Consider the following 24,509-nt stretch of genomic DNA (forward strand, 5'->3'; position numbering starts at 1 on the left):
GGCAGGAATATTCTTATATAGACCACAGTACTGGGGTGTAGATTGGAGAACAGGGGTGCTAATACATAGCTTCTAATAAGCCAGAGTCAAAGAGTTGACGATAAAAATGTTTTTTGTTTGTACAAATGTATTGCAATCTATCAGTAGGAACTAATAGGGTAGATTGATTATGTTTACCTAATTGTGTTTGAAGTATGAAACATAGTTTTTCCTGTTGTTTTTATTTCTCATACTGTAACATATCTCTATAAAGTAGGACTAAACTGAAGCAGCTCACAACTAATTATACAGATTCTACTATGCAGCATAATAAAAGGGTTGGAATTTTCCTTGTATACATTTTTGATGGTTTATTTCTACCACCAACAGAACATAAAGAAATATCAAGTCTATTTTATATTATTTCTACTGTCAAATAAATATGCAAATTTTATTCATCAAAGTGCTAAATTTATACTGTCTGGCATGGCTTTAGCTCTCATCCCTGGTAGTGGCAGCACACTATGCATTTCAAATACGGCATTCTACAATTTTGAGAACAAATGGCATAGAATGAACATAATCTATCTAGAATATAAAGAGGATGAAATGCAAACCTGAAATAATAATTTGACTATTATTCTGTTCGAGAGCATGTGTTATTAAAACAAGGAACTGTGTTTTATACTGGGGAACATTTTGAAAGGTCTTTTTCTCCTTGATACCAAGTAACAAGAGAAATCTTGAAATAACTACATCTACATAGACTGATCAGTAATTGCATCAATCATTGCAGTACATCTACAGGCAGCTAAACTGTATAACATTGTAACATTGACTAACTTGTTACAATGTTATCTGATGAAGGCTGGGATATTTTGGGCATCAGATTTTGAAGTTTCAAAGAAGTTTTCTCCAAAAATTGAATAGCTTTAAAAGTTTAAATCAATTTAGATTAGATTACAATTCCTTGAAATGCAATGAATAGATGTCTATAAAGGTACCTTCACACTAAGTGACTTTGCAGCGAGAATGACGACGATCCGTGACGTTGCAGCGTCCTGGATAGCGATCTCATTGTGTTTGACACGCAGCAGCGATCTGGATCCCGCTGTGATATCGCTGGTCGGAGCTAGAAGTCCAGAACTTAATTTAGTCGCTGATCACCCGCTGTCATCGCTGGATCGGCGTGTGTGACGCCGATCCAGCGATGTGTTCACTTGTAACCAGGGTAAATATCGGGTTACTAAGCGCAGGGCCGCGCTTAGTAACCCGATATTTACCCTGGTTACCATTGTAAAAGTTAAAAAAAAAACAGTACATACTCACCTTCTGATGTCTGTCACGTCCCCCGGCGTCCACAGGGTTACGCGCTGCTGCTCAGAACTTCCTGCACTGACTGTGTCAGCGCCGGCCATAAAGCAGAGCACAGCGGTGATGTCACTGCTGTGCTCTGCTTTACTGCAGACCCTGACATATTCAGTGCAGGAAGCTCTGAGCAGCAGCGCGTAACCCTGTGGATGCCGGGGGACGTGACAGACATCAGAAGGTGAGTATGTACTGTTTTTTTTTTTTACTTTTACAATGGTAACCAGGGTAAATATCGGGTTACTCAGCGCGGCCCTGCACTTAGTAACCCGATGTTTACCCTGGTTACCTGGGTGCTGCAGGGGGACTTCAGCATCGTTGAAGACAGTTTCAACGATGCCAAAGTCATTCCCCTGATCGTTGGTCGCTGGAGAGAGCTGTCTGTGTGACAGCTCCCCAGTGACCTAAACAGTGACGCTGCAGCGATCGGCTCATTGTCTATATCGCTGCAGCGTCGCTGAGTGTGACGGTACCTTAACACTCTAAGGTTTCCAAGGACTTTATCCAGAACTTTCAAGCAATTTAACACCATAACAGCCTTAGGAGTGTCAAAGTGACCAAAACATATTTGGCTATTTGCAAATGGATGAAAACTAGTGATGAATGAATATGCTCATTACTCGAGATTTCTCGAGCACGCTCAGGTGTCCTCCGAGTATCTTTTAGTGCTCAGAAATTTAGTTTTTATTGCTGCAGCTGAATGATTTACATCTGTTAGCCAGCATAAGTACATGTGGGGGTTCCCTAGAAACCAGGCAACCAGGCATGCCTATTTATGCTTTATACCACATGATATGGTTGCTTCAAGGCATTATTTGGAAGCCCATCCAGTTGCACTAGAAACCAATCTTTCTCTGGATATTATAATATGCTTCAATGTGTAAACTGGAAGCAACCATTTTAGGCAATCTGTGCAAATCAAATCATAAATTGTTCACATTTGCAGTGTTTAGGGAATTCTAAAAAAAATCAACACAAATTTGATTCAAATAAAATCAATTAGCTCATCTCTATTAGTAGCTTCTAAAAATGGATGAAGAAAAAAACACAAGTAACTCTTTCATGTTAAAATATTGCAACCTACCACACCGCAGAAAAACTTACAGAATGGATTCAGAGTAGGGAATTTAGGGTGTTGATTTGGCATCCATATTGTATACATCACAGTTTGATCAACGATCTATAAATTAATCAATCCATCTAGACCACAACTTACAGTATCTAAAGTATCTGCTTTTTCACCCACACAAGAGAAAGCTTACTTTTAAATGTGATTTTAATGCTATGGCTGATCTAAGTTTTTATTATAAGAAAACAAGAACTGTTCAAGTGAAAAGGATACTGTCTGCTCTACTAATAGATCTGCATTTAATGCCAAAACCCATTGGTATACTGTGTGGAAAATATTCAAGAAAATAGTCAAAAGTTGTTCGGTATGTGCATCTCTATTAAAATTGCATGGGATGCACCCAGTGAAATTACTAATGCGAGTAATTGTGAGTCATTTTCCAACAGAAGGCTAATGTGGGTAGAAATGCACTACAACAAATAAAATTATCTTTTCCATATTACATTTTATGATTTCAGGGAAAATTCTGGTCAGACACATCAGAATGCTGACTGGATGAAAGTGTGGCAACAATGTACAGTGATTTGCAGTATTACACCTAAATATTGGTTTAAGTGAGATCCTAATAATTGTGCAAATTGAATTTTTCATCCAATTCTTTTGACGTTAAGTTATTCTATCACATCTACATCTTCAGCTTACATAGCTAGTATCTTGCATGTACTGTGAAGTAAGGTACATATTATAATATGGGTATACATGTCAAACTATCAATTAAAACAAATAGATGCTTCAAATTATTGACCAATCATTTCATATTGAATTAACTAGCATACCAGACAATTATATTTGGTCACTTGTAGACTATTTGTATAATTAAGTAATATGTTACTTACCAATATCAGACATTTCTGGAACTGTGACAACATAGGGTCCATCAGGAAATTCAGGGGCATTGTCATTAATATCTTGAACTTTAATAATAAATTCAGATTCTGGTTCAAGAGGCCTGTTGGTTCTTCTGTCGATAGCTTGTGCATGTAGAACATAATGTGACTTCTGTTCACGGTCTAGACTTTTTGTTGCATGAATGTCCCCTGTTGTGTCATCAATGACAAATATTGTCCCAGCTCCTTCCCCAGTTAATATATATTTCACAGAACCATCACCTTTGTCCGAATTTGAGTGCAACTGTAAGAGAAATACATACAAAGATTTAACAATGTGAATGTAGTGAGTGTTAACAGCATATACATACATATACATATATATTTCATAAATAAAATCAATCCTAAAAGGTTATTCTCAAATAAAAAACAGGTTTTTGCCCATCCTTTGGATAGAGGATAATTTGCATGTCACTGAGCAGTCAGTATTCCCATAGACAACAAAGGGAATGGAAGCCGAGCATGGCACCTTTGCAGCATTCAGGGGAAGCCCTATTCTTGGAGTTATAAGACCCTGATATTAGGATTGCTGTGACACACAAGCAATCAGACTCTCTGAGATCACCATGTTATCCCCACAGAAAAGTATCCTTTTCCTATTTTTTATAATAACCTTTTTTGATATGTCTTTTAGATCTTTGAGGGGAGAAATAATGCAGGCTGGAAACACATTTTATTCTGTCTTACATTGTGAACTGCATTTTGGTACTCTCATTAATACTCAAAAGTGCTTTGGCATCCCAGTTCTTGTTGCTAATGTAGCTCAACTGAGGTGAAAAAGTCTTTAGTAATAACACTTTTGTAAGCAAGTTCTTGCTTTTTCTTAATAGAACTATGAAGATGATACTACTTTAGTCTAGTTTCAAAACCGTTCTCCTACTAAGTTCAACCACCACCAAACATTAAGAAAATAACTAAGTAAAAAGCTTAAAAAGAGCCATTCAAGATTTTATACCCCAAGGTGTATTAATGCTAATTAAATCCTAGACATTCCAGTATGAATTTGCTTTGCTGTTTTAGATAATTTCATAGTTTAGTTTGTATGCTTCCTGCATCCCTCTGTCAGTGTGCAATGAGGGAGGCAGCAGGGGCAGGAAGCGAATAGGGAGAAAAGAAGCAGAGCAATAAGCATAGCTAGGACAGGGTTAAATCCTAGCCCTTGAGGTACTAATTAGATGCACCTGGGTAACTATGACTGTAACCAGCCAATGTGTTCACTGGTCAGTCAGTTGTGGGAGTTAAGCAGAGTGAGTTGTGTTGGCGCTTTAGTAAAACAAGCCAGAATCTCTCTGGGAGGAGACTGCAAAGGTCGTGTGCATCAACCCACAAGTATCACTGGTTGCCATGAACAAAAGCAATTGTTTGTAACTGAACTGGAACTAGCTTAGCCGTGTCTGAGTTTCAAGTGAATGTGTCCCATTGAGCCTGAAGCAGGAACTGAATTACCATCTGCGTGAGATCCCATTATTGCTTTGACCTTCATTGGAAAAGGACTATGATTTTTGTTAATATTAATGTGCCGGGAAAAGGCTGCCTTAATTTAAAATTTATGGAGTTTAATATACCTCACACTGCCTTGACACAAGAATCTGGTGGCTCTGTGAACTGAAGCACTGACCTGAAAGTATGAATCCCTAATATATATATATACTGTATATGTGAGTCCAACAGGTCATCTTTGAAGTAACTCGGCAAAAGTCTGTCAGCTGTACCATTAACTTGGCTTTCTCACAGAAGTACTCCTCCCAAACTCAAAGGATTTGGTCTTATTTGCACAATCAATAGTCAGGGTTTACACTTCTGTTAAGAATTCATGCTGAGAATAGACCATCACATGGCAGACACAAATGATGCCTGATTGAATATGTTGATAAAAATGAGGCCCGTCAGGATAATATCATGGCATCAATATTTATACTAGAAAAAAATTGCTTAGCATAAAAAGTGGCTACTTCTAGTAACAATGAGAGAATCTGTGACAGAGACTCGGCAAATCCAATAACACAGATTTGAACAGAGCCTAAAGGTACCTTCACACTAAGAGACTTTACAACGATAACGATAGCGATCCGTGACGTTGCAGCGTCCTGGATAGCGATATCATTGTGTTTGACATGCAGCAGCGATCAGGATCCCGCTGTGAGATCGCTAGTCGTTGCTGAAAGTCCAGAACTTTATTTCGTCGCTGGATCTCCCGCTGACATCGCTGAATCGGTGTGTGTGACACCGATCCAGCGATGTCTTCACTAGTAACCAGGGTAAACATTGGGTTACTAAGCGCAGGGCCGCGCTTAGTAACCCGATGTTTACCCTGGTTACCATTGTAAAAGTAAAATAAAAAACACATACTCACATTACGGTGCCCGGCGTCCGCTTCCCTGCACTCCTCCTGCATCCTGTGTAAGTGCCGGCCGTAAAGCAGAGCGGTGACGTCACCGCTCTGCTCTGTGGGAGATGCCGGAGATGTTCGGCGCTGACACAGGATGCAGGAGGAGTGCAGGGAAGCGGACGCCGGGCACCGGAATGTGAGTATGTGTTTTTTTTTTTAACTTTTAAAATGGTAACCAGGGTAAACATCAGGTTACTAAGCGCGGCCCTGCACTTAGTAACCCGATGTTTACCCTGGTTACCCGGGGACTTCGGCATTGTTGGTCGCTGGAGAGCCATCTGTGTGACAGCTCTCCAGTGACCACACAACGACTAAACAGTGACGCTGCAGCGATCGGCATCGTTGTCTGTATCGCTGCAGCGTTGCTTAGTGTGAAGGTACCTTAAGAGGACTGGAGGAGGACTGGACAAGGAAAGACTGGGTCAAGAATTTGTACTATTTTTCTTAACTTAAGCTTTTCTTTATCCTCTGTAGTTAAAACCAAAGGCTCACTGAAATTTATTTGACCCTTACTGTAAAGTATTTTATGGCTGAAAGAATATCAGAAGCATATAAATAAAAAATGTATGTATTCTCTGAGTATTGAATTTTATACTTTATGGTTTAGATTTTTGTTACAGCATATTAGTTATCTTGTATACAAGTTAATATATGGTATGTCAGCATACATGCTTAATCACTGCTCCCATGGGAATCCAAAGAGGAGCCATCCTAATGGAAGGTAGATGAAGTTTCCCAATTTTCCAATTTCAGCAATCAGTGCGTATCACAGTGGCTCAATTCTAAAATTCCATCTTATGTACACAACAGCATCTTATGCATAATTTTTTATTTCTGTACTACCCCTTTAAGGAATACAAAATACACCACATCATCTGGAGATGAAGAATTAGTAGTTTTTTCAGACTTAGTATAGATGCTAGAAAATCCTGTTTATTAAATTTTACCCTTCTTAGACTTTCCCCTGAAAACTGCAGATATTAGGGATTTTCCAGTCTTCACTCCTAGACTTGACGAAAGACAATTACTCAGTGCTGAATTTGTAGTCACAGTCCTGCATGAACATGCTCAATGCTGATGGGTACAGAAACCTTATATAAATGTGAAAATGCAGGAGCGAGCTCTGTTTTACATATTTACACCCTTTTGTATCAAGGAGTTAATGTAAAAAGGACAGATTATACGAATACTTTGCAAGAACCCAGCTGTTTTATGAATTAAAACCAGACAAATAGTATTTCCTAAAAAAATATATATATCCCTACAGACCAACAAAGTCATTAAGATAATTTCATATCTTCTTTGTATCCATAATTTCGCTAGACATTCAATGGAGGAATACAACATCGCTATGAATAATTATCCAATGAAAATTATAGCAGCATTGCTAACTGACTTCTTTTTTATAATTCAGTACTAACTGTAAGCAGCTTCATGCATATTTTATCATCCTGCTTTATTCTCTAGTAAGCAATGCTGATTTGTTTTCAGATCAGCATAGGTCAAGTTTACATGCATTAAGTACATGCATTAGGAGTAGTCTGCTTCTCCAATATCCTTGTAGACCAAGCTGGAATATTTTGAACTTGTGCAGAATTCTTCACTCAGCGAGAGGCTTTCTCAATATGCACAAAAGTCTATTTGAATAATTCAAAAGCTGTTTGTCAAGGTTGTCTTATGAGCTGGTGTCTAGGTGTTTATCTTCCCCTTTCATAAATAAGGTATTCTGAAAATATATCCCAGCGAATAACAATTGTGCAATACTTTAGCAAAAATGAAATATTATGTAATTCAAACTCCTGCTGAGTATCCTTGTAACACATGATTGTAGCTGTGCAGTATTATTCACCTACACAAAACATTATGATCATTATTTTACTATACATAAAGTAATATCCATGCAAACCTTGATGTTCTGTGAACATGTGATAGGTTCAGCCTGGCTGCTCAAATTATCTGCATTAATATTTTGATCATATGGGACATATATACCTATATACCACCCTCCTGTCATCTATGAAGCAGTGACTGACTACAAAAGCACTCAATCAGAAGAGCTACAATGATTCCTGATTCCTATCAAAGTGCGGCTCAGTAGTAAATGAGAACTCATTCTGCCATTATAATAATTCATGAAAAAGTTCTTACTTGATCGATCCATTGCCTAGCTAAGGGCAGAGAAGAAAGCTGACTTCCCATACTTTGCGCATGTCTGTGGAGACCGGTGTAAACACTATCCAAAGATTTGATAATGGTAATATGCAAAACACCATTTCTACATATGCTTTCTTCATGTGACATACTTAGAATTTATCCAATTTTTTTCAAAATGTATCCTGCCTTTTACTCTACAATAGCGATATGTTAACTAGAGGAAATTTCAGGGCCGCATCTCACATCAGGTGGTAGTCTGAGGTAGCTCATAGGGAACAGCACAATTTCTCCAGATATCTCAGCCGGCCGTCAAGAATTTGTGCCTGTATTTTCTAAAAGAGTAGCACAATCCTATTGTAACAGGAAGATTGAGCCACCCCTGAAAGATAACTTTTGGCCAACAACAGAGTGTCGCTGCAAATTTCACTATGCTTGGGCGCAATACTATTACTATGTCTGAGACACAAGTAAAGTTTGGGCATCCTTGGTCAGAATTACTGTTATTGTGATCAGTTAAGCAAGTTGAAGATGAAATGATCTCTGAAAGGCCTAAAGTTAAAGATGATACAGTTCCTTTGTATTTTAGGCCAAAATAAAAAATACAGCTCTGGCAAAAATTAAGAGACCACTGCAAAATGTTCAGTTTGTCTTATTTTTTTCTTTATAGGTATATTTTTGAGTAAAATGTAAATTGTTCATTTTGTAGACTTCTGACAACATGTCTCCGAATTTCCAAGCAATAAATTTAGTATTTTTTTCTGAAAAGGAGAAATGGTCAAAATAAAAAAAACAGTGCTTTCAGACCTCAAATAATGCAAAGAAAACAAGTTAATAATTATTTAGAAACAACAATACTAATGTTTTAACTCAGGAAGAGTTCAAAAATCAATATTTTGTGGAATATCCATGATTTTTAATCACAGCTTTCATGCGTCTGGGTATGCTTTCCACTAGTCTTTCATACTGCTTCTGGTGCAAAAAGTTAAGCAGTTCTTTGTTTGATGGCTTGTGACTATCCATCATCCTCTTGATTACATTCCAGAGGTTTTCAATGGGGTTCAGGTCTGGAGATTGGGCTGCCCATTTGATATGGTGATCTCTTAATTTTCGCCAGAGCTGTAATTTTTTTTATCTTTTACATTTTAAAAGTTACAAAATGGAAACTCGACTGATGCAAAAATGTTGGCATCCTGCATGTTAGTAACTAGTAGCACCCCCTTTTGAAAATATTATAGCTTGTAAAATATTTTTGTAGCCAGCCAAGATTCTTTCAATTCTTGTTTGAGGGAAAATTCTTCCAGTTCTGCGCTGTTTTGAGTTCTATCCACAAATTTTCAATGATGTTCAGATCAGGGGACTGTGAGAGCCATTGTAAAACCTTCAGATTGTGCTATTTGAGGTAGTCAATTGTGGATTTTGACATGTGTTCAGGATCATTATCTGCTGTATAAGCCATTTTTTTCAACTACAGCTGTTTCTTACAGATGGTGTTATGTTTACATCAATCATTTCTTGAAATTTTATTGAATCCATTCTGTACTCTACTAATGAAATGTTCCCTGAGGCATTGACTGCATCACAACCTCAAAGCATCATTGATCCACCTCTATGCTTTATGGCTGTCAAGATGTTTTTTCCTGAAATTCTGTGCCCTTTTTCCTCCTAGCATCTTTAATAATTGTGGCTAAAGAGTTCTATTTTAACCTCATCGATCCACAGGACACTGAATTTTATTATGAGGATGCAGGTTAGTTTTTTTTGGTGATTCTTCCATAAAGGCCATATTTGTGCAGGTATCTTTGAACAGCAGAACAATGTATCTCAATTCCAGAGTCTGATACATTTTTCTGAAGATCTTTTGCAGTCAAGCGGAGGTTCTGATTTGCCTCTCCAACAAACCTACATGCTGATCTCACTGAACACTTTCCTTGGACATCCAGATCTTAACTTGACCTCCATTGTTCCTGTTTAGCTGCCATTTTTTAATTACTTTTCGAACAGAGGAAAGGGCAACTTGAAAATGCGTTGCTATCTTCTTATAGCCTTCACCTGCTTTATGGTACTCCAAATTTCATTTTAAGAGTGCTAGGCAGTTGCTTAGAAGAACTAATGGCTGCTGTTTGTTGGCACAGGGTTAAAGAAGGCAGGTATTTTTCAAATGCTGGAAATTTGCATCACCTGGCTTTCCTAACAATTATAGTCAACAAGCTATAACCCTAACAGGCTAATTAAGGTCTGAAACCTAGGTCAAAGTTATTGGAGCACACAAAACTCCAAAGGTGCTCAACCTTTTGCACCATTTTCCTTTTTGTAATTTTTAGAGTGAAAAAAATGACTTTTTTGCCTAAAATACAAAATGAAATGTGTCATCTTTAACTTCAGGCCTTTTAGAGATAATTTCATTTTCAACTTGCTTAACCATTCACAATAGCAGTAATTTTGACAGGGATGTCCAGACTTTTACATGCTACTGTATATCAGTAAATTTGAGACTGTCTTTTCATAAGAGGAATCACTCCTGCTTAATTGCCTTCGGGAGAAAGGTCGTCATTGTCCATTTGAAACACCATCTCTCTCTGTTTATTGACTCCTTCACTATACATGGAACATTATATATCAGCCCCCTTTCCTGCCCTTATTTGCCAGAAGTGATAAATGTGTCTCATGGACTCAGGACTTGGGTTCCACTGTACAGGGCACTAAACATGACATTACGCATCGAGGCGCCCGGAAGTGATGTTCACTTTACTATCATATTTTGGGAAGAGGGCAGCAAAAAGCTAGGTAGTATTCCTTTACCATGGATGTGGTAGTGTGCATTCCTAGCCATCTATGCTGTCTAGCTATTCACCAACAAAACTCACCTGATGACTTTACATGAAGAAGCATGCCAGGATCGAATGTGACTATTTGAGTTCTGCTGATCCTGATTGAGATAATGTGTAGTTGTATTAGTATGTACTTCCCCCACCATAATAAGGAAAATCATTATTATGGAGGATCACTCCAAAAAAAGCAGCCATTAGTTCTTCCAAGCAGCTGCCTAGCACTCTGGAAATCAAAATGGTGGAGGCCCACAAATCAGGAGAATGCTATAAGAAGATAGCAAAGTGCTTTCAAGTTGCCATTTCCTCAATTCAAAATGTAATTAAGAAATGGCAGTTAACAGGAACAATGGTGGTCAAGATAAGGTCTGGAAGATGAAGCAAAATCTTAGTGAAAGCTGCTTGTAGGTTTGCTAGACAGGCAAATCAGAACCCACACTTGACTGCAAAAATCTTTAAGAAAGATTAAGCAGACTCTGGAATTGTCATAGATTGTTCTACTGTTCAAAAACACCTGCATAATGACGTCCTTCATGGAAGAGTCACCAGAAGATAACCTCATCATAAAATTTCATACATCAGAAGTATGCAAGAGAGCATCTAAACAAGCCTGATGTATTTTGGAAACAAGTCCTGTGGACGGATGAGGTTAAAATAGAACTCTTTGGCCTCAATGATTAAATGTATGTGAGGAGAAAAAAAGGGTACAGAAATTCAGGAAAAGAACACCACACCAACCATTGAGCATGGGAATTATTTTGGAGTTGCTTTGCAATCAATGCCAAGGGGAACATTTCACGGAAAGAGGGAAGAATGGATTCAATTAAATTTTGCAAATTCTTGATGCAAACATAACACCATAAAAAAACACTTAAGTTTAAAAGAAGATGGCAAGTACAAATGGATAACCTTAAGCACATCAGCATCCACATTACACTATCTGAAAAGGAGCAAGTTGAAGTTTTTACAACAACCCTCACAGTGCCCGGACATGAACATCATTGAAAATCTGTGGCTAGATCTCTAGACAGCAGCTAGAAAACATTTTAGTCCAAATAACTTTAGATTTTTAGAAAGTCATACTTTACATGACATAGCTCTACACAGACACTAGATTATAAACCAGCATCAGAAGTGTTGACAAAGAATATAATAAAACATTTTTTTACATTATACTAAAATGAAATCAAAATTAAAACAAGGTGCCTCATGACAAAAAAGAGGAAGCCGCCTAAACACACATGTAGCTGGTTTAGATAGAGATCAATTGTTTGATGCAATCAAATGTAATAGAAGAAAATATATAACACTCACATGTCTATATGAAGATGTATTAAGAATTGCATACCTATAAATTATGGGAATTACTTAAATCTTAAGTGCTTAGTGTTATATGTTCAGTACAAATACGGTTGAAACCAGAAGTTTACATACACGATATAAAAAGACACATATGCCTGTTTTTCTCAATATCTGGCATGAAATCAGAATAACACTTTCCAGTTTTAGGTCACTTAGGAGTACCATAAATTTGTGAAATGCCAGAATAATGGGAGAGAGAATGTTTGAGGTATTTTTATTACTTACTGCAAAGTCAAATACATACACTATTATTACTATGCCTTTAAACAATTCTGGACAGCCCATATGATGATGTCATGTGTTTGTAAACTTCTGATTAATTCAGATGTTTTTTGGCAACATCTGAGTTAATTAGAGACATACCTGTAAGTGTATTTTAATGCACACCTGAAACACACTGCTTCTTTGTGTAGCATCATGGGAAAGTCTCAAGAAATCAGCCAAGATTCTGGCAGCTAATCAGGGTGTAAAAACCCTCCACAATGTCCATACAGAAGAGGATAGTGATCATCTCTCTGTTGAGATGTGATTGGCGGGAGGGGATGGAGGAAGCAACCTTGAGTGTTACCATGCCACCAACAAACCATGAACTTGGACCTCATGTACGAGCTCGTAAGCACCTGACATGAGTGCCTTCCTGCCTTCTTGCTCCTCTTTCTGCAACATGATGCCCATATAGTTAGGATTACCAATAGGGCTGACTACTTGGTAGCCAGTTTATTAGATCCATGCTACAAGAGTTATACTTTTCAGATACTTCTTCCCCTGGAAAGAGACATGTGCATGCTTGAGTATCGAAACACTATTGAAGACAATCTTAAGAGTGGTTTTACCCAAGACAGCAGTGAGGTACATAGTGTGCATTGCAGTTCTAGACTTTCAATTCGGGAACGAGGAGTCGTCACAAAATATCAGCAATAGCAGCAATGTAAGCAGCAGAAGCAATTTCTGTGAATTGTTTCACATATTTTTTAGAGCATCCCATGCACCAGAGTACAAGTCTGACACTTATTGAATGATTGGAGATGATGTGCAGGAGTATCTCAAGTTTAATATCGATGTCATCAGGGGGATTTTGGACATTTTTGCATACTGGACTACAAAAATGGAAGAGTGGGCTATACTTGTCAGTCACTCTTTGGAGGATTTGTCATGCCCGTCAGCCAGTGTTCTCTCAGAATGTGACTTCAGCGTTGCTGGTGGTGTCCTGATGGAAAAGTCCATCTGGCTTTTTCCTGAAAGTGTAGACTGCCTAACTTTAAATAACATGAACAAATCATGGATCTCCAATAAATTTTCTACCCCAGTCGCAGACTGGGCAAACTAGACAATGGTACTGTTAGGCATCGGGATTTTCCCGCTGCGCGGGATAGATCCCAGGCATTGCCTGGTGCTGTGTTCTCCCATTCTGGTCCGGCCACTGCAAGTGCTGCTCAGCACAAACATCGGTCCCATCATTTTACTCAGGCTCATGTTAGTTATGTGGTTACTGCTGGCTCTCCAGCCAAGTCTATGGCTATATGTGAGAGGCAGGTGCAGTCTGACGCTTGGGAGTCTAAGTCTAGAGATCACCCGACCGAGCATGTCCGTGATGTGGCGTCTGCTCATTGGTGGTTGGACATTTGCTTCTCTGGTGAGGTGGCAGCCCCTGATTGGTCCGTGAGAGATGTCTCGCCTAACTGGGCATGAGTGTTTGGGGTGGAGCCTTGTGTATAAAAGGCCCCCAGCGGTGCACGCGGGGGCACTAGTATCACTTATGTGTGGTGTTTGTGAGTTGATACTCTACCAGTCTGTTGGCACGTGTCTCCCTATTCACTGAGAGTTCTTACATTGGCAGATATGGTTAGGACTGGGTAGCTACCCCTTGGCTTAGCATCTGTTTCCTTCATGTGTTCGGTAAGCACAGCTGAGTTACAGAGTAAGTCCAACCCTCAGGCTACACCTCTCAGGGATATCGTCAGAGCTTTGAACCTAGCATCACATGACTTCTTTTCTTTGACTTGGTATCTGTGTTGTTACACGTGTGCAGTTAGCACAGTTTACTTGCAGAGCGAGCACTACCCTCTTGCTATTTCCCCTGTGACAGGGTTTAGCATCTAGTTTACTCTCAGCAGTAACTTTCTGTGCAGTAACTGAGCTGGGTACTCTGAGTGCAGTTCACACTGTGTGGCGTTAACACAGTGCAGTTATAGTGATCGCTCGCTGTTTAGTCCCGCCTTTGTTCACTAGCAGCAATTATCCATCTCTGCACTGTGGACCCCGGGTTGCGATAGCACTTTATCATTTATTTTTATTTAGCGCATTAATATCGCATTATTACAGAATGTGACATCTTTGTCATGGCTTCTGTGGCTGCTGTTGCTAATGCTGCTGATGTTACTAACAAGTGCCTTGGTGGCTCAACAATCAGAAGGTGTGTCCACCACTGTTACTTTTAGTAATTGCCTGTTTTTTTAAACACTTACTGACATCAGACGTACGAATACGCCAATGTCAGTATCCCCCGCTTTGATGTGGGATCCGGTGATGAGCCCACCTCAAAGCCGGGACATGTCAGCTATTTTGAAAAGCTGATATGTGCTCGCAATAGCGATCCGCCCATGGCTATTAACTAGTTAAATGCCACTGTCAAACTCTGACAGTGGCATTTAACAAGCGCTTCTTGCCATTTGACCAGAAATGCACACACCGGTGACCTGCGTCATGTGGTCGCGGGTCATCGGTGTGTCGACACGACAACCACAGGTCTCCTCTATGGTTGTTGATGCCAGATTGCTGTGAGCACCACCCTGTGGTCAGCACTCGTAGCAAGTCTGCAATTCTGCTATATAGAGGCGATCTGAGCATCGCCTCCATGTAGCAGAGCCGATCAAGACTCGCATGGAAGCTATTGAAGCATGCCAAAAGTAAAAAAAGTTTTTAAAAATATGAAAAAAAATATATAAAAGTACAAATCACCCCCTTTTGCCCCATTCAAAATAAAACAATAAAAATAAAGTCAAACATAGACATATTTGGAATTGCCCGATCTATCAGTAACTAAAAGAATTAACCTGATAACTAAACTGCGTAGCGAGAAAAAAATAAAAACGTCAGAACTACGTTTTTTTGGTCGCTGCAACATTGAATGAAAATGCGATAACGGATGATGAAAAATCATATCTGCACAAGAATTGTATCTTTAAAAACGTGAGCTTGGCATGCAAAAAATAAGCCCTCACACAGCCCGAGTTCAAAAAATTGGAGAGACTACGAATCTCTGAATATGGCACAAATTTTTTATTTTTTTTAACAAACTAATTGTTTTCACCACTTAAATAAAAAGAACCTAGACATATTTGGTGTCTATGAACTCGCAATGACCTGGGGAATCATAATGGCAGGTCAGTTTTAGCATTTAGTAAACCTAGCAAAAAAGCCAAACAAAAAACAAGTGTGGGATTGCACTTTTTTTTGGAAATTTCAGAGCACTTGGAATTTTTTTACCATTTTCTGTTACAGAACATGGTAAAACCAATGGTTTTGTTCAAAACTACAACTCGTCCTGCAAAAAATAAGCCCTCACATGGCCATATTGACACAAAAATAAAAGATTTATGACTCTGGAAAGAAGGGGAGCGAAAAACGAAAAAGCAAAACTGAAAAAAGATCCTGTCATGAAGGGGTTAAAAGCACCTGATATTCCTTCTATACCTCCCCTTTTGCTACTTCCTGAGTCATGACAAGCCAATATACTGGTAAATGGAGACTCTTATTTGGGTCTCGTTGGGTTTTGCCTGTAGTGCCAGGGGTCTCATTGCACCATTCTACTATTTCTACTCAGGGGAAATTGATGCAAATTTAGTATTGTGTGACAACATTTTTTTGAAATGTATAGACTTCAAGTTGGGTATCCATATCGTGGGTTGCCTGTAGTAGAAGGGGTCTCAGAGCACCATTATACTATTTCTGCTCTGAGGAAATTGATTCCACTTTATTGGTGTTTGACAATATTTCTTTGAAATGTGGAGACTCTAAGTTAGGGCTCCATCTGGTGGGTTGCCTATAGTGGAAGAGATCTCAGAGCATCAAGCATACTACTGTCACTCATCCACCTCTTACTGATCAATTTGTAAGCTAGAAATGCCTGGTGTCAAGTCACATTAGCAGAGCCCCTGAGGTGACAGAAAGATAGAATCACTTATAAGTGACTCCTTTTTACAAATTACACCACTCAAAGAATTTATTTGGAGGTGTAGTGAGCATGTTGACAGCACAGAAGTTTCTTAGAATTTTTTACATTGGGAGTTGAGAAAGACAAAAATACATTTTTATCACTAAAATGTTTTACATTTCTGACATTTAAAAAAACATCAGTAACCAATGTAGCCACCCCTTTTTTAATAACAGTCATTGGCCTTCCATCCATGGAGTCAGTCAATTTCTTCATCAGTTGACTATCAACTTTTTGGACAGCATCAACCACAGCCTCCAAGACACTGTTCAGAGTGGTGTACTGTTTTTCTTCACCGTAAATCTCCAATTTAGGAAGAGCCCACATGATCTCAAAAAGATTTTATCCAGGTGAGGAAGATGCCCATGTCATTATGCTTTCATCTTTAAGGCTTTTATTGTCTAGCCAAGTAGTGAGTAACTTGATGCATGCAATATAGCATGGTCCTTCATAGCAATCATTATTTTCTTAACAGATTCAGACTTATTCCTATACCACAATTGTGTTTTAAAAGCTAGCAGTAGGTTTTGGAGTTAATTTTGAATCCATCTTCTTCACAAAAAGGTCCAACTAGCTCACTTTAAAAACATTAGCTTATAGCAGCACACATCTTCACCACTTCCACTTTGCTTGCTACTGGGTTGAAGTGTTGATCTGTGTCCATTACCGATCCAGGAACAGATCTATTCATCTGGTCTGTCAAGAGCCACTTTCATCTCATCAGTCTAAAAACCTTTGAAATATCTGTCTTCTGATATTTTTTGGTTGGGTCTGATATTTTAACTTATGTGTCTTGTCCAGTGATGTTCAAATGTCAGCCTCCCTTACCTTTGGCCATGTATTTTACCACTGAACACCTTATAATTCTGAGCACTCCATCTAGTTTGCAGTTCTGAAATATGACAGCACTGGAGGATCATTGGTTTTTGGAACCTTCACGTTTGTTTCTTCTCAAATACTTGTCAGTTATGAGAGTCTTTTTCTCTAAACTTGCTTATTTTTGACACTGTTGACTATTTTCAGCAAAACTTTAGAAGGTACTGTGATCATACCCCAGTATCTTATTAATTTCAAGGGTGCTGCATCCCTCTGTAGGGCTTTTAACAACTATTCTCTTTTACATTATCAGTTAAATCTTGTTTTTAATCCATATTTACTGAGGAAAACAAACTGCCTAATAACTCTGCACACATTGGTAAAGGGTGTTGATATCCTTAGGCCACCCCCCCTCCTTTATAAAGCAGGTACACATCACCTGATCTGCTTCATCCAAACAAGTTTATACAACCTGGAGTTTGAAAATCTGCATAAAACTAATAACCTGTTCAAGATTCTCACTTGCCTAATTGTGCACACGATATATATGTTCATTTTTTTATCTAGCAAATAGTTGACAATTAACTAAGCTTTTTTTCTTTAATCAAAGAATAAAAGAATAATTTTTCACAGTTCTAGTAATTTCTATTAAAAGTAAATATTACTGGTGTACAGTACTTAGGTTTTGGATGCTGGAATATATTTACTTGTAAAGAAATGTTATAGTATTCTGCATTGCCTTTCCTGAAGCTGCCTGGGAGCATAATAAAATCTGCTATTGATAAGACATTTTTTGTGACTATGAATTCTTCTTTTCTGAATCTTTATTCAGCTAGCAAATGCTTGTCAATTTTATAACTCCAGGGACTTAAATTCATAGATTTTTCAAGTATGAACTTTAAAAATAAAATAAGAAACATTTGCATGTAAGTAATGCAAGACATGTATCCTATACTGTCTATTTATTTTTTTTAATGCATAATTACAGGAAAGTAAACATACTTAATGGTGTAAGTAATAATTAACATTTTCTATTTTGATTAACTGAACGTTAAATTATTATTTTATTAGTTTGTGATCTCAGGAAAAAAAATAATAAAACTTGTAATATGCCTTTTATCATTCTTAAGCTTTCCTACATTGGATGTAAATGGTTGTCATGTTATTTAATGTAATATATTCAATACATGAAAAATGATATTACACATCATTAGGATTGTTGGCTGTGATGGGATTCACCAGTGCAATTAACTGAAACTTTGTTCAGGTGCACATAGAAATCCCCAAGTAGAGCAATTCCCATAATAAAACAAAGGTAATCATGTACATTAATGAAACTATTAGTCAGGTGTCACACGGATAGTTGTACTTGCTGATTGATGATCCATCTATTCCTGAGAAAGAAAATGACTATTTTAGTATCCTTTGCAGCTACTATTAATGTTAATGTTTTTATCACAGATACTGAATATTAATATTATTTACTACTAAATAAATTAGCCATCTGTTTATCATTCTTAACATATTGAAAATATTTTGTTGCTGCATATAAGTTGCATAAATATATAAAAACACATTTTTTAGCCTACAGATTGCCATGATGAACTAACTATGACACTCTAGTTGCACAGACTATCACAAGAAAAAAATATTTGTTTTTGTACATTTATTTGTTGCATTATTTTTCAACAGAAAAGTTAATATTAAAAGTAAAACAATAAATCAACATATAAAAACCTAGCTTAAATCAAAGAAAAAAGATAAACTCTTGAACTTCCATTTTTATCCATATTTACCCAATTGTTGAAATTTTAAAGAAGCACTAAGTCACGAGAATGTTTCCTATCAGTTAACCCATTAAAGACAAGTTCAGAGGACCAGTGTCCATTTACCCAACCCTTACAGAATAGTGGCAGTCGATACACAAATACATGAGTGAGTGTTAGGGCTAGCGGAATGCACCAAATAATTAGAGAAAAGGAATAAGGTGCGTTCGCAGCTCGGGATCCACCGTGCAGAGATGGAACCTGCTGCTAAGCAATGATGGACTATATAGTGGTACAATGAGGATACACATGGGTTAGCTTCACCCTGTGTGAAAGAAGCGAACCCTGTTGCATCACAGGGCTGCAGTACCGCACATAACAAAACTAATAACTAAATAGCACGAGAGTGCATGCGATGCCGCACTGGCGGATGCTACTAACCACCCAGACTTGGGTTTGGAAAGCGAGGTGATAGCGCACGGCGCCACACTGGCGGTCACAGCAATAGATGCTGTTTGTGTACCAGTGTTGGCTGCTAGTCGGGCGCTAGATTACAATCATCCTCCTTACGCGAGCATTCAAACACCAGGGAGGGGATGATTTAAAGAGCGACTTTCACTCACAACACACACACATATACAAGTGTATACTAGCGCATGGCCATGCGGCCATGCAAACCTTTTATAGCTGCAGCATGTACAGGACCTTCCCAGAAGGACCAATGGGAGGCTGCCACATAAGTTGAGCACCTTCAGGACCTTCCTGGCAGACCAATGGGATCTGCTGCAGTGCATGTGACCCTTGATCTCCAACAGGAGATCTTGCCCTGGGCGTGCTTAGAAGGGGAAAAGCAAGACTTAGTCCTAGAAGCGTCTGCTCACCGCTGCCCAGCACTGGCTTCAATGGCAGAAGCTGGAAAAGCAGCAGTAACCCTTTGCACAGAGTGAGACTGAGCAAGACGCTTGGACCGACATCTCCGCTGAGCAGGCTCCACTGCGGATGATGCAGAATGAGAGACTGCAGCAGACATGGTTCGAGATTCCCCCTGTGCAGCAGCAGGAACTCGACTCCTAACAGTGAGTGCACATAGGAATCACATACCTATCTTGTTCACTAAAATAGGACAGAACATTACTTGATGATTTTTCATTCCTTACATAGTTATTAATTAAGGTTGAAGGAAGACTTTAAGCCCATCCAGTTCAACCCATAGCCTAACCTAACATGTCCTAACCAGTAGATTTCTGTAGATGTGACCACACCAGTCCTGCTCACCACATATGGAGCATGCATAGTCACATTGCCCCTTTCAATTTGACTGTCCAGTTAGATCAGCTTTTGGGGGAAAGAATGTTGCCTATCATTTTTTTATACAGCATATATATGCAATATATACAGTATATCACTTTTTGGCTAATAATGTATGCCTATTGGACACCAGAGTCTTTAACAAAGAGAAATGACCATTTTCCCCAAATTTTAAAACATTTACATTTTTACAACTACTTTCACACTTTTGAAACTACAGCGAAACAGCCTAACATATGGTCACTCGGTGACCCCTTCCACTATCAATATGAATCCAAAAGAGAATAAGGAAGGTACAAAATATGTGAAAAAATTGTATAAATTTATTTAGCACACATATATAAAGACATATAAAACATAGCGTAGCAACATAAATACATAGATGTATATAACAATACCCTAAAAATAGGGGGAGAGTAAGACAGGCTGTATGTACATAGAAAACCAAAAAGGAACACAATTCCCCAAAAGTATGCATCACAATGGCTACCATATATTATATAGCATCTGGATCTACTGCCCACACAGGGCTATATCATATGTCCAAATATAGTAATATCACAAAATAGTTGCTATCTCAGATCCCACATATAAAGATAAGATGCTAAGTATGCCATATACCATGGAGCAATGTTAGAGAAATGTTAATAAAATTGATGGCTACATAAATGATACGCTGGTATAGCTGTAGTGCCCATAAGTCTGATTGTCTTAATCACATATCGGCTTATCTCATGGACCATACTATAGTAAATACGATGGTGTTGGTAAAGTTATAGCTACACTGATAGCCAAGCACAACAGGATCTATATGGTGCCCATATAATGGTTATGTCCACTGAAAATATCGCCTACCATATAGAGTACATATATTACCTGCAGCCATGATGTCACACCAGGGGATGGTCCTAATAGCGCACCTCGACGCGCGTTTCACTGCCCCCGCAGTTTCGTCAGGACCTCCTGACGAAACTGCGGGGGCAGTGAAACGCGCGTCGAGGTGCGCTATTAGGACCATCCCCTGGTGTGACATCATGGCTGCAGGTAATATATGTACTCTATACGGTAGGCGATATTTTCAGTGGACATAACCATTATATGGGCACCATATAGATCCTGTTGTGCTTGGCTATCAGTATAGCTATAACTTTACCAACACCATCGTATTTACTATAGTATGGTCCATGAGATATGCCGATATGTGATTAAGACAATCAGACTTATGGGCACTACAGCTATACCAGCGTATCATTTATGTAGCCATCAATTTTATTAACATTTCTCTAACATTGCTCCATGGTATATGGCATACTTAGCATCTTATCTTTATATGTGGGATCTGAGATAGCAACTATTTTGTGATATTACTATATTTGGACATATGATATAGCCCTGTGTGGGCAGTAGATCCAGATGCTATATAACACAGGTCAACAAAAAAATTTTTTTTTTCTGGTGTCCAAAATATTTTAATGAATTTGGGGTATTTTTTGGGGTGCTGATTCTGAATATGTCATCAGTTTTGCCAGATTGGCTCAAGTTTTTGAGATTTTTGGTATCTTATTTATAGCACTTGTTGGTAAATGCGACGCATCATCTCATTAATTTCTTTGGATTAGTACTTGAACTGAGCAGTTCTCAATATAGTTTTGTGTTAATTAGTGTTCTAAAAGTTTGTTCATAGCTTGATTTTTGCACTAACTTTATGTTGTTGTCTGTTTTCCAGTGAAAAGCATGAACTCATCAAGAAGAAGTTGTCTTAACGATCCAGACTCATTCTGTTACATTTGTGGTGAATACACACTGCCAAAACATAGAAGAAACATAACAGACTTCGTAAAAAAAGTGTATTTTGCCTATTTTGGGGTTATGCTTGGGGACCAAGACAAGTTTTGGGCACCACACATAGTGTGCAAAGCATGTATCGAATTATTACGAAAATGGAGCAAAGGACAAAGAAAAAGCTTCAAATTTGGTGTTCCAATGGTGTGGAGAGAGCCAAAAAATCATCATGATGACTGTTATTTCTGTGCAGTGCAAGTGCAAGGATTCAATAAGCATAAGAAACGAAAATGGGAGTAACATGGAATCTGCAAGAAGGCCTGTCCCTCATTGTGAAGATGTGCCTGTACCTGTGTTTACCATAAATAACAGTCATCATGATGATTTTTTGGCTCTCTCCACACCATTGGAACACCAAATTTGAAGCTTTTTCTTTGTCCTTTGCTCCATTTTCGTAATAATTCGATACATGCTTTGCACACTATGTGTGGTGCCCAAAACTTGTCTTGGTCCCCAAGCATAACCCCAAAATAGGCAAAATACACTTTTTTTACGAAGTCTGTTATGTTTCTTCTATGTTTTGGCAGTGTGTATTCACCACAAATGTAACAGAATGAGTCTGGATCGTTAAGACAACTTCTTCTTGATGAGTTCATGCTTTTCACTGGAAAACAGACAACAACATAAAGTTAGTGCAAAAATCAAGCTATGAACAAACTTTTAGAACACTAATTAACACAAAACTATATTGAGAACTGCTCAGTTCAAGTACTAATCCAAAGAAATTAATGAGATCATGCGTCGCATTTACCAACAAGTGCTATAAATAAGATACCAAAAATTTCAAAAACTTGAGCCAATCTGGCAAAACTGATGACATATTCAGAATCAGCACCCCAAAAATACCCTAAATTCGATGAAATATCTTTGGCACCAAAAATGCTGTTGACCAGTGTAATATATGGTAGCCATTGTGATGCATACTTTTGGGGAATTGTGTTCCTTTTTGGTTTTCTATGTACATACAGCCTGTCTTACTCTCCCCCTATTTTTAGGGTATTGTTATATACATATAGGTACATCTATGTATTTATGTTGCTACGCTATGTTTTATATGTCTTTATATATGTGTGCTAAATAAATTTATACAATTTTTTCACATATTTTGTACCTTCCTTATTCTCTTTTGGATTCATACTTTCACACTTTTGTACACTGCTTCAGAAGCACTGAAGTCAGGTAGGAGGTATCTAGATTTTGAAGCTTCCAGACAAATGTCCCTTTTGTTCTCCTTATTATCTTTCACTGTTAATGACGAATAAAACATCAAGTTTGTCTTTTCTCAGAATGAAGTGTTTCATTTAAGGCACGCTGTCATCAGAAATTGCCATTGCTAAAATCAAGTTTTCTTGTTTAATGCTTTTTTTTATTTCTAGCATTTTTTTTACATAGCACAATATGTATTAAAATAAAAAAAAAAAAAAATCTTATAATTATAACACTGGACAATGGAGCTTTTTAGACTCATACTTCCTTTTCTTTCAGGAAATAACATATGTACATAGCCATAACAATCAGCATGGTCAAGTGTGAAAGCACCTACTGTATTGTGAATGGTGGATACTTTGTTATCAGCTGTATATAGATGTATTAGCTGTCTTTGTAATCCTACCTGCACTAATAAGAAAACTGCAAATACTTCCTGAAAAGACAGGAAGTAAGCATAAAAAAGCTCCAGTAGTCAATGTGAAAATTGCAAGATTACTATTTATATATTTTTTATAAAGATCATGATACTTAACAAAAATGATAAATAAGATTTAACAAATAAATGAAACACAAAAACTTGATTTAAACAATATGTTATTTTCTGATTGTAACTTTCCTTTAAGTAAGCTAAAATAAATATCCGTGACCAGTGGCGGTCAAAGACGGAAAATGGCCCTTATGCAAGAACAATATATGGGCCTTTTTTGCATCTATGACTTAAGCCTCATACTGATTTAATGGTGGATTTGGGTCCCTTACCTCTTATGCCACAAAATCAGTCAAAAAACTTTTGATTCCAAGATCAATTCAACATTTCCTTCTTTATAACTCTCAAAAGCCTTACTCAATAAATAACTTTCAAGTATTTTTTTTACCATTGCTGTGGAAAGGTGTATTTTTTCAATTTAATATATCCTGGGCTGTATATTTAGTGAAAATCGAAATTGTGTTTAACTTTTATTTACATTGATTCATGTGGGTGTAGACCCTAATTGTTGTAATATGAAATTAAAAGGTCAGGGGCAGGAAACAGTACTGCAGACTTCTCTGTCTGAATTCAATGAAGGTCACCCCTAGCTTTTGTAATTTGGTTATTTAATGGAAATACCCTACATAGATACTAGGTTCCCCAATTGTAATCAAGTTACTATTTTGCTTTGTTTTTGTTTTTTTGCCACCGCCGCTATTTTGTCCCTCCCCTCATCTCCACCCTCCAACCTTTCATCTCTTATCTTGTTGGCTTGTCCTATATTTTAGGGTTT

At 37.9% G+C, this 24,509-nt stretch overlaps 1 protein-coding gene across 1 annotated transcript in view; it reads right to left on the reverse strand.

The window, feature by feature from the left end:
* The window catches only part of CDH18 (cadherin 18), a 1,155,399-nt gene that overhangs the window by 638,369 nt on the left and 492,521 nt on the right, over nucleotides 1–24,509 (reverse strand). The window contains exon 3 of the mRNA XM_077269711.1: nucleotides 3,313–3,607. Coding sequence (XP_077125826.1) covers nucleotides 3,313–3,607 — 295 coding nt within the window. The remainder of the gene's footprint in view (nucleotides 1–3,312; nucleotides 3,608–24,509) is intronic.

The sequence above is a fragment of the Ranitomeya variabilis genome, chromosome 6 (genome assembly GCF_051348905.1).
Source record: "Ranitomeya variabilis isolate aRanVar5 chromosome 6, aRanVar5.hap1, whole genome shotgun sequence".
Classification (NCBI taxonomy): domain Eukaryota; kingdom Metazoa; phylum Chordata; class Amphibia; order Anura; family Dendrobatidae; genus Ranitomeya; species Ranitomeya variabilis.